Source organism: Oncorhynchus clarkii, chromosome 2, assembly GCF_045791955.1.
Source record: "Oncorhynchus clarkii lewisi isolate Uvic-CL-2024 chromosome 2, UVic_Ocla_1.0, whole genome shotgun sequence".
Classification (NCBI taxonomy): domain Eukaryota; kingdom Metazoa; phylum Chordata; class Actinopteri; order Salmoniformes; family Salmonidae; genus Oncorhynchus; species Oncorhynchus clarkii.
The window spans coordinates 52074314-52086670 of record NC_092148.1 but is presented as its reverse complement, the minus strand read 5'-3'; the positions used below and the strand labels follow the sequence as shown (position 1 = coordinate 52086670).

At 39.4% G+C, this 12357-nt stretch overlaps 1 protein-coding gene across 1 annotated transcript in view; it reads right to left on the bottom strand.

Moving 5' to 3' along the window:
- Positions 1–12357, bottom strand: part of LOC139377505 (chemokine-like protein TAFA-5) — a 171853-nt gene that overhangs the window by 62183 nt on the left and 97313 nt on the right. The window contains exon 2 of the mRNA XM_071120534.1: positions 5050–5199. Coding sequence (XP_070976635.1) covers positions 5050–5199 — 150 coding nt within the window. The remainder of the gene's footprint in view (positions 1–5049; positions 5200–12357) is intronic.

The following is a 12357-nucleotide window of genomic DNA, read 5'->3' as shown; positions in this document are numbered from 1 at the left end:
CATACTACAGTAGAAATGACAACACAATATACAGAAAATAAGGCACTTACTTTGATTGGAATGCACACATGTCCAAAGTTATTATTTGTAAGGAAAACAACAATGAAGGCAATGTGAGCGCCAGCCAGAAAATGTTCCAGGGGAAAAAAGTTTGTGCTAGACTGCACTAATGTCTGCATATTTGATCTGTGTAAACACTGGGGAGGTGATAGGGCTGTCATTGAAGAGATAAGTTTGTCCAGTTCAGTAAAGCCTCAAACACACATTTCCGCAACAGTGAAATGGGCTACTTCTAAGTGAATTAATGAGGAGGCGGAACACACCTCAATTCAAACTTTTGTTAGAAACTTAAACTTGTTAGAAAATCATTTGTGACTTGGTTTGCAGACAGCGCAGGTTAACAGTCCTGTTGCGTAACAATCAAATTTTGGAACAGTGATTGCATTCTGATGTCACGTCTATTAAAATACTGATGCTGGGGCGACCATTAGAGATATTTGGAACTCACGTGTGAAAAAGTAAATCAACATCTACCCTAAGTGGAAAATAATATTACAGGGCTATATTTGCTACATTTTAATGTCAAAATCAGACTCTAGAATATCTTACAAAAAAATGTGTTCAATAGAGATTAAGTATTACTTCAATTTTTAAATGCTATACAATCAGAATACATTTTTCTCTCGAGCACATGGGGGAGAAGAGAGTGGCTCGCTCATCACAGCAACAGGTCCCAGCAAAGGCACAGGTACAGGGGCAGGGCAGACACTTTCATTAAAGGAATCCTGAGGATAATGCACTTTTACTGTTTGACCAAATCATGATTTTAGCAACACCCAGAACTCATTCTGACATAGCTCGTTCTGATATTGTTTGTTCTGTTATTTATATTTTGGTTGATAATGCGTGTATTGTTATTGTATTGATAGATACCCCTGCAGTGTTGGAGATAAACAACGTGAGCATTTTGCTGCACCTTTCATAAAATCTGCAAATGTGTGTACATGACCAATTAACTTAGATTTTTGATTTGAAACCGTACCCCTATTTTTGCGAGTGAGAGTGATTATTTTACATTTATATTCAAAATAATTATTTCCAAAAATGTACTGTTATACTCTTTATGTACCCTAAAAGGCAATAAACTGTACCATGTGAGATCATTATGTGTACTGTACCTCTTGTCATGACTCTCCTGCGTGAGGATCAAAAAGTGCTAGATCAGCTTGGCAAATGGCTGACAGATAGCCAGACCTGTGCTGTGTGTAGAGAGAGACTTGCCGCCAAAACTTTTTTCTCAAAAAAGTGAACATTGGAACATTATTTCTGACATCCAAATGTTTGGAATGGTGAGTGGGGATCTAAAGAATAATCATGAGATGTTGTTTATTATTTTGTGATGTCATTAAAAGTGTTAGGGGGCGCTATTTTAATTTTTGGATGAAAAACGTTCCCGTTTTAAACAAGATATTTTGTCACGAAAAGATGCTCGACTATGCATATAATTGACAGCTTTGGATAGAAAACACTCTGACGTTTCCAAAACTGCAAATATATTGTCTGAGTGCAACAGAACTGATGTTACAGGCAAAACCTAGATAAGAATCCAACCAGGAAGTGGCGCATTTTTTAAAACCGCCTCATGCCAATTGGCTGTGAATGGGCCACGAATGAGCTTACATTTTCCACGTATTCCCCAAGGTGTCTACAGCATTGTGAAGTCTTTGTAGGCATTTCCATTGAAGAATAGCCGTAAGGGACCATATTTAGCAAGTGGTCACAAGGTGTCTCCCGCAGAAAATCTTGCGTAAAATACTGGAGGTAGCCATTTTTCCAATCGCTTCTTATGAGAAACCAATTGCCTCGACGGATATATATCGTAAACAACGTTTGCCGTGTTTCTGTCGATATTATGGAGCAAATTTTGAAAAAAAAAGTTTGTCGTTATAGTTGTAGCATTTTCCGGTCGATTTCTCAGCCAAGCATGATGAAGAAACGGGAGCTATTTCGCCTACAAAAATAATATTTTTGGAAAAAAGGAACATTTGCTATCTAACTGGGAGTCTCCTGAGTGAAAGCATCTGAAGTTCTTCAAAAGTAAATGATTTAATTTGGTTGCTTTTCTTATTATCGTGAAAATGTTGCCTGCTGCCAGCAGAGCTAGCATAGCATTATGCCATGATAAACTTACACAAATGCTTGTCTAGCGTTGGCTGTAATGCATATTTTGAAAATTTGAGATGACAGTGTGATTAACAAAATTCTAAGCTTGTGTTTGAATATATTTCATTTGCGATTTTCATGAATAGGAAAAGTTTAGGAGTATTTATGTCCGCTGCGTTAAGCTAATTCGTTTGAGGCTATGATTACGCTCCCGGATCCGGGATTGCTAGTCGCAAGTAAGGATGGTGTAACAAAATAACTGTAACTCTGAAATTCTATTTGTCAAGTTTATATCTAAATGTTGTTTAAAATATATGATTAAGTATGAGAGTATTTTGGTTAAGATAGAAATGCGATTTTAGTCTTCTAAATGAGATAGTTTCTCATAACTTTGCCCAGTCGGTAACCACGCCCAAGTGAGCGCAGACATTGTGTCGGCGTGATGGAGCACCCCCTTTTTACCCGAGGATAAAAGCCTTGGTAACAACATTTACATTCAGACCAGAAAACGTGAGAAGGTAGTCGACACGTTTGAAATGCTGAGTCCAGTAGACGGACAGCATGAGCTGAAAGTTACGAATGGTTGAATCTCAAAGACTCAACATGAGGTGAGAAGATAACCTCACCTATCAGACCAGAAAAGTGTGGAGCATTGGCCACACGTTGAAATGGTTATAAACTCTGAACCTCTCAACACAAGTGAAGATAAAGACCAGAAAATTTGACAGTTTACAGCTGTGCATGTAAAAGGATCTAGAACTTGACTATCTACCCGAGAAAGGAAGCAGAAGATCCCATCTCAGACAATCATTGGTGCATCTGAAGAAACATCCCCTACAAGCTGGAAAAACTAAGGAGGACATTGTGACCTCTGATGGACAACCAGAACCTTACACACATCCAGCCCCTTCCTCATAGAAGGGTTGGTTGGTTTCAACAGAGAGACAACGAACAAAGACACGTAACTACATTGCATTTATTACCCAAACGGGCGGCAGTTCGTGAGCAAAGTATTATAATTACTTTGAGGGTAGTTCCTAAATGTACGATAAGTTTGCCTCTCCCTCTCCATATGTGTAACACGTGGTCATATCTTGTCAGTCCACTAGGGACTTTTGTCTCATGTAAGTGTGTATGTGTATTCTGTGTTATTATTTAGTTAGAAAAAAAAATATGAAATACATTTGTGTAGAACGGGGTTCTTGCGGATTCAAGAAGTCTGCAACATTCAGAATGAGACTGATATGAGGTAATGATTAATAAGTGCCTGTTATTGATATATAATTTATATATCTTCGAGTTTAATTTGGGAGATGGTAACTCATTAAACAACTTCTTCTTGATTAATTTAATCGAGCAACAAAACACAGTTAGTTAATTCGATAAATAACAGTCATCACATTAATGATAGTCATGTCACGACAGTATTTCAATCTTGTTCTACCCCAGGGAGCAATACTGTACCCTAAGCGTACCGTTATTACCAAGAGTGTATACCAACCACTGCTTTTAGTTGATTCTGTTGAATTCTCTAGTTCCTTCAGAACTTATACACTGAAGGAATGATTCACTCGTTAGAGTAATTTGCGACTGCAAATGGGAGCTGTTCCTTGTGTGACTAAAAAATACCTTGAGGGTCTTTCAATGAGATCGAGGTCACAGGTGAAACCATTCCATGGCAACATTTCTACAAAGGCAGAAGCAATCTACTCTCTGATTGAGCCTTTCTAAATATAATCCAACTCATTATGAGCAAAAGACAACACTGCATGGAAGATGACACATTTTTTCACATTTTTGTGATATTTTGGCCCAGATCCTTGCAGTTTGGCTGAAGCAGAGGATTTAAACTGTGATGGATATATGGATTATCCTGTTTGAGATGTGACCTCTGTGGAATGGCGATAGAGGAAAGAGGCATTTGTAGCATTTGGTACTGCAGCCTGAGGACTTTGAGAACTGAAGGGAAGATTAAAAATAACTGAAATCTCACTTGTTTTTCCACTGATAGAGTAAACACTGCTCTATGGCTCACCAATGTTTATTTCTGGAACAAACAACAAAAGAAAGTGAGTGCCCGAGCTAAGATGCGACCTGACATAAATACCAAGCCTGCAAAGATGTGCCATGCTCTAGGTAAGTAAAGGTCACCCAAGATGTATTGCCAACATCTTTTTAAACGCAATGACAACCACCAGCCACCTCAGGTGTTAAACCTGTTATTAGGATGTTGTGTTATGTGCTTCACTCAGGTACATGGGTATCATAGCAACAACTGCAGCAGGAAGAGTGTCAAAGGCAAGTTGTCAACAGTAAAGCTGGAAAAACAGGTCACAGCGTTCACAAAATGCCAAAACAAAGTTGAGGGTGCCTAAAATAATCGCTCTGGTGCCAGGCAACATTATAGAAAGGATACAAATCACTGGAAAAATGCAAATGTCAGCCTTTTTTGATCCATGGGGGCTTTTTGATCCATGAGGGCTTTTGTCAATAGTCTTTGTAAGTATTGCGCAAAGGGAGAGAAGGTATTTCAACTTGATAAAACATCCAAGTGTTCCCGCTGAAGCACAAAAAGTAATATAAGCACAATGCAACCCCACAGAGAGAGGCAATTCGATGTGCATCCAGCAGCTACTTTCCAATTCTCCCCAGATGGCACCCAGGACAAGGACAGCAGGTGATGAAATGCAATGCAACACTCCATTCGAGATGCCTAAACCACCTTAACAGAGATAACGGAGTAAACCACAACATCAGAAATGGTCTTAGATGCATAGGGGGTGGTGGCCCAAGAGGCCCTTGAGGAAAGCTCTTTAAGCCCCTCAACCCCCATGTTTCGGGGGTTCTCTCTGAAAGTTAAGGATGGAGGTGGATCTTGGTTCTTACCGTCTACACAAGCCGGACTGGCTCTTGTGGTGCCTGCAATCTGACCCTTTTTGCAGGCACACCTCGCCGTCTGTCGTGCTATGGTCCGCCGTGGCTGACTGCTGTCCCGGTCCAGAGTAACTATCTCACAAGTACCCGCTGCCAACTGACCTAAAGACAGGAAGAGTGAAAGGAAATGATGTAAGAGAGAGATAACAATTGTAAGTGAAGTCTATTCTACATGGTGGAATTACCATTTCAAGAAAAATATTTCCAGTGTAGAAACATTTAAGTGAAAGGTTGCATTGAATAGATACAAAGCAACAACATTAACCAACCAATCATTCACCACCAACTAATAACAAAGGTCCTTTCCAGTTACCTTTCCCCTCACCTCCTATAGGCTAACACCATCTCTGACAACGTCACACGTGATAACATTGCTGATAGAGGATTCCCTAGATATCCATGTATACATCCCAGTCATATTTCAGACTGTTTAATTTCCCTTCCTCAGTGCATGGATGAGGTGGACCAGTTGTTTGATTAGACACCAGAGATGTTGATGTATCTAAGTCCTGGGACCTTTTGACCTATCTCCTGATTGGACATTAACCTGTGTGAGTGGACTGGCCCTGGGGCATTCTCCATAGGGACTCAGTGGGTTCTCAGAGTCAGTGATTATAATTTGCAAGCACCGTGGTGTGGTAATTTAATCTGGCCCCAAGTCACAGTGTAGAGGTTCGGGGGAGTTAATTAAGTTTACTGCAGAGACACATTCGGAGTAATAGTGGGCTGTCTAGGATAGTGATTCAAAAGTACAGAGAGAAATGTTCAAGTCTCTCACAGGTTTCCAAGTTAAAAAAGGAGCACAACACATGTGGGCCAGTATCCACAAAGCAAGAGCTGATCTACATATACAGTGCATTCGAAAATGATTTAGACCCCTTCAATTTTTCAGAATTTTGTTATGTTAAAGACCTTATTCTAAAATGGATTACATGTATTTATTCCCTAATCAATCTATACACAATACAATAACAAAGCAAAAACTGTTTTTTTAGACATTTTTGCAAATGTATTACAAAAACCCAGCCGGAAATATCATATTTATATACAGTACCAGTCAAAAGTTGGATCACCCTTTTTATTTTTATTTTACTATTTTATACATTGTAGAATAATAGTGAGGATATCAAAACTATAAAATAACACATATGGAAGCATGTAGTAACCAAAACAGCATCAAACAAATCAATACATATTTTACATTTTAGATTCATAAAAGTAGCCACCCTTTGCCTTGATGACAGCTTTGCACACTCTTGGCATTCTCTAAACAAGCTTCAGCTGGAATGCTTTCTCAGCAGTCTTGGAGTTCCCACATATGCCGACCGCTTGTTGGCTGCTTTTCCTTCAATCTACGGTCCAACTCATCGCAAACCATCTCACTTGGGTTGAGGTCGGGTGATTATGGAGGCCAGGTCATCTGATGCAGCACTCCATGACGCCTGTGGCGGCAGCTAGCCAAGTGGTTAGAGCGTTGGACTTGTAACCGAAAGGTTGCAAGATCAAATGCCCGAACTGACAAGGTAAAAATCTAGGTAAAAAGGTACAAATTGTCATTCTGCCCCTGAACCAGGCAGTTAACCCACTGTTTCTAGGCTGTCATTGAAAATAAGAATTTGTTCTTAACTGACTTACCTAGTTAAATAAAGCAAAATGTTGTTTTTAAACTATCCTTCTTGGTCCAATAGCCCTTACACAGCCTGAAGGTGTGTTGGGTCATTGTCCTATTGAAAAACAAATGATAGTCCCAATAAGTGCAAACCAGATGGGATGGTGTATTGCTGTAGAATGCTGTGGTAGCCATGCTGGTTAAGTGTGCCTTGAATTCTAAATAAATTATTGACAGTGTCACCAACAAAGCACATCACACCTCCTCCTCCACGCTTCACGGTGGGAACCACACATGCAGACAACATCTGTTCACCTACTCTGCATCTCACAAAGACATGGTGGTTGGAACCTAAAATCTCAAATTTGGACTCCTCAGACCAAAAGACAGATTGCCACTTGTCTAATGTCCATTGCATTTCTTGGCCCAAGGAAGTCTCTTCTTCTTATTGGTGTCCTTTAGAAGTGGTTTCTTTGCAGCAATTTCACCATGAAGGCCTGATTCACGCAGTCTCCTCTGAACATTTTATGTTGAATTGTGTCTGTTACTTGGTCTCTGTTAAGTATTTATTTGGGCTGCAATTTCTGAGGCTGGTAACTCTAATGAACGTACCCTCTGCAGCAGAGGTCACTCTGGGTCTTCCTTCCCTGTGGCGGTCCTCATGAGAGCCAGTTTCTACATAGCTGTCACGTTCTGACCTTAGTTATTTTATTTAGGTCTTTGTTTTAGTATGGTCAGGGCGTGAGTTGGGTGGGTTGTCTATGTTCGTTTTTCTATGCTGGTTTTTGAGTTTGACCTGGTATGGTTCTCAATCAGAGGCAGGTGTCGTTAGTTGTCTCTGATTGAGAATCATACTTAGGTAGCCTTTTTCCACCTGTGTTTCGTGGGTGTTTGTTTTCTGTTTTGTGTATGTCACCTTACAGAACTGTTTCCTTTCATTTGCCGTTGTTATCTTGTTTAGTGTTCTCTGTTTAACAAATATGAACATGGACACGTACCACGCTGCATATTGGTCCGATCTTGACTACTCATCCTCAGATGACGAGGAGAACCATTACAATAGCGCTTGATGGTTTTTGCGACTGCACTTGAAGAATCTTTCAAAATTCTTCAAATGTTCTTTATTGACTGACCTTCAGCTTAAAGTAAAGTAATGTTGGACTGTCGTTTTTCTTTGCTTATGTGAGCTGTTCTTGGTATTTTACCAAATAGGGCCATCTTCTGTATACCACCCCTACAATGTCACAACACAACTGACTGGCTCAAATGCATTAAGAAGGAAAGACATTTCACAAATGAACCTTTATCAGGGTACACCTGTTAATTGAAATGCATTCCAGGTGACTAGCTCAGGAAGCTGGTTGATAGAATGCAAAGCTGTGGCTACTATGAATAATCTCAAATATAAAATACACTTTTGGTTACTACATGATTCCATATGTGTTATTTCATAGTTTATGTATTCACATTTTTTTTTACAGTGTATAAAATAGAGAAAAACCCTGTAATGAGTAGGTGTGTGTATACATTTTTGACTGGTACTGTAAGTATTCAGACCCTTTACTCAGTACTTTGTTGAAGCACCTTTGGCAGCGATTCCAGCCTTGATCTTCTAGGGTATGACGCTACAAGCTTGACACACCTGTATTTGGGGAGTTTCTCCCATTCTTCTCTGCAGATCCTCTCAAACTCTGTCAGGTTGGATGGTGAGCTTCACTGCACAGTTATTTTCAGGTCTCTCCAGAGATGTTCGATCGGGTTCAAGTCCGGGCTCTGGCTGGGGCGCTCAAGGACATTCAGAGACTTAACGCAGAAGTGACTTTGGGACATCTTGGCTGGGTCGCTGTCCCATTGGAAGGTGAGCCTTCACCACAGTCCGAGGTACTGAGCGATCTGGAGAAGGTTTTCATCAAGGATCTCTTGTGCTTTTCTCCATTCATCTTTGCCTCGATCCTGACTAGTCTCCCAGTCCCTGACACCGAAAAAACATCCCCACAGCATAATGCTGCCACCACCATGCTTCACCGTAAGGATGGTGCCAGGTTTACTCCAGACATGATGCTTGGCATTCACGCCAAAGAGTTCAATCTTGGTTTCATCAGACCAGAGAATCTTGTTTCTCCAAGCGGGCTATCATGTGCCTTTTACTGAGGAGTGGCTTCCATCTGGCCACTCTATGATAAAGTATTGATTGGTGGAGTGCTGCAGAGATGACTGTCCTTCTGGAAGTTTCTCCCATCTCTGTCTGAGTGACCATAGCTTCTTGGTCACCTCCCCGACCAATGACCTTCTCCCCTCAATTGCTCAGTTTGGCCTGGCAGCAAGCTCTAGGAAATGTCTTGGTGGTTCGAAGCTTTTTCCATTTAAGAATGATGGGATGGAGGCCACTGTGTTTGTTCGGAACCTTCAATTCTGCAAACATTTCTTGTCACCCTTCCCCAGAGCTGTGCTTTGACACAATCCTTTCTCAGCGCTCTAAGGAGAATTCCTTCGATCTCATGCTTGGTTTTGGCTCTGACATGCACTGTCAAATGTGGGACCTTATATAGACAGGTGTTTGCCTTTCCAAATCATGTCCAATGAATTGAATTTACCACAGGTGGACTCCAATGAAGTTGTAGAAATAGCTCAAGTATGATCAATGGAAACAGGATGCACCTGAGCTAAAATTCAAGTGTCATTGCAAAGGATCTGAATAGTTATGAAAATAAGGTATCTGTTTTCTATTTTTAATACATTTGCAAAAAAAATCACTTTGTCATTGCGGGGTATTCTGTGTAAATTGCTGAGGAAATGTTTGATTTATTCCATTTTAGAATAAGTCTAATGTAACAAAATGTGGAAAAAGTCAAGGTCTGAATACTTTCCAAATGCACAGTAAATACATTGGAATTGGGCTTCCATACAACGCAGTTCCAAGACATTGTATTTGACTTGTTTTACACCTGTTAGTACACTGTAAAAAAATCTATGCCTAAATCATTAAAGAAATTGACTACTGCTACTCAAACATTTACAAAGGTCACTAGAACTCAAATGAAAAAAAAAGTGGTACTATGTCAATAAGATTTCTTATTACTTAATGTTTTGAGTACTGTTAACAACTTTTAGGTTATTGAGGAAATAATTTTTTATTTTGTGTTCTGCTAATCTAAATGATTGAGTTTTTACAAGTTATGATTATTTAATAGTCAATGTAACATTTATTAATAAGTTGTTCTTACTTGATTCTATTACGTTTTATGTCTTTACTTAAAATCATAAGGTAGTAGTCATAAACACCTGATTTTGTTGTGCTGATAGAGGTATTCTTTTTTTGCAAGTTATGAATACGTAATAGTGTCACGTGGTACACAATGTTGTATGTACATTTTGAAGAAATAAAAGTATATTTCTAAAAGAGTATTAAGCCGTTTATTGCGTGATGAGGTGCAATTGCTCAATGGGAACAGATATATAAAAACGTTTGGACAAACCGATGTTCAATAATGAGACGTTCTTAATGATAGAGCCTCACGCATCACTCTAAAACACTTACAGTTCTACCACCAGTTATTGTTAGAGGAATGAGAAATATGCTTAACAATGCCTGCTAAGGTGTATCACCAAATAAATAAAACAATGCTAAACATTGATACACCGCCACTGCAAATTACTATTCAGAACTACTTACTACTTGAAATTGTTAACAGAACAATTTCCTTTTTACAGTGTACTGCATGTGCCATATTCATTAGATCCGTTACTTTGTAGTTCAATTACATTTAGATCCAAGTACCTGAATATGTAGATTCACTGGTATTTAGACCAATACTCAATACAGTAGTCATCAGTGTTGGGGAAGCTACTCTGAAAATATAGTTTACCAAGCTACCAATTACTTAATGAAAGAAGTTAAGTTACACTAAAGCTAACCTTAAGAAAAATATATACTGAACAAAAATATAAATGCAATTTGGAAAGTATTGGTCCCATGTTTCAAAAAAAGATTGCAGAAATGTTCCATACACACAAAAAGCTGTTTACATCCCTGTTAGTGACAATTTCTCATTTGCCAAGATAATCCACATGACAAGTGTGGCATATCAAGCATCTGATTAAAAAACATGATCATTGCACAGGTGCACCTTGTGCTGGGGACAATAAAAGGCCACACTAAAATGTGCAGTTTTGTCACACAACGCCACAGATGTCTCACGTTTCGAGGGTGCGTAATTTTTGGCATGCTGACTGCAGGAATGTCCAGCTGTTGACAAGGCATGTAATGTTAATTTCTCTGCCATAAACTGCCTCCAACGCTGTTTGAGAATTTGGCAGTACGTCCAACTTGCCTCACAACCCCAGACGCCACTAACCACGTTAAACCAGGACCTCCACATCCGGCTTCTTTACCTGCGAGAACATCTGAGATCAGCACACAGACAGCTGATGAAATTGAGAACTATTTATGTCTGCAATAAAGCATTTTTGTTGGGAAAAATTCATTATGATTGGCTGAACCTGTCTCCCAGTGGATGGGCCTATGCCCTCCCAGGCCCACCCATGGCTGCACCCCTGCCCAGACATGTGAAATCCATAGATTAGGGCCTAAAATTGATTTCAATTGATTGATGTTCTTATATGAACTGTAACTCAGTAAAATCATTGAAATTGTTGCATGTTGTGTTTACGGATGAAATATGGATTATATAATAATTGCCAAGTGAAAACATGTTTTTAGACATTTTGCAAATGTATTGAAAATGAAATACAGATATATCATTTGCATAAATATTCACACCCATGTCAGAATCCCCTTTAGCAGAGATTACAGCTGTGAGTCTTTCTGAGTAAATCTCATAGAGCTCTGATCATTGCTAGACATCCATTTTCAAGTCTTGCCATAGATTTTCAAGCCAATTTAAGTCAAAACTGTAACTAGGAACATGCAATGTCATCCTGGTAAGCAACTCCAGTGTCAAATCAAATCAAATTTTATTTGTCACATACACATGGTTAGCAGATGTTAATGCGAGTGTAGCGAAATGCTTGTGCTTCTAGTTCCGACAATGCAGTAATAACAAGTAATCTAACTAACAATTCCAAAACTACTGTCTTGTACACAGTGTAAGGGGATAAAGAATATGTACATAAGGATATATGAATGAGTGATGGTACAGAGCAGCATAGGCAAGATACAGTAGATGGTATCGAGTACAGTATGTACAAATGAGATGAGTATGTAAACAAAGTGGCATAATTTAAAGTGGCTAGTGATACATGTATTACATAAGGATACAGTCGATGATATAGAGTACAGTATATACGTATGCATATGAGATGAATAATGTAGGGTAAGTAACATTATATAAGGTAGCATTGTTTAAAGTGGCTAGTGATATATTTACATCATTTCCCATCAATTCCCATTATTAAAGTGGCTGGAGTTGAGTCAGTGTCAGTGTGTTGGCAGCAGCCACTCAGTGTTAGTGGTGGCTGTTTAACAGTCTGATGGCCTTGAGATAGAAGCTGTTTTTCAGTCTCTCGGTCCCAGCTTTGATGCACCTGTACTGACCTCGCCTTCTGGATGATAGCGGGGTGAACAGGCAGTGGCTCGGGTGGATGATGTCTTTGATGATCTTTATGGCCTTCCTGTGACATCGGGTGGTGTA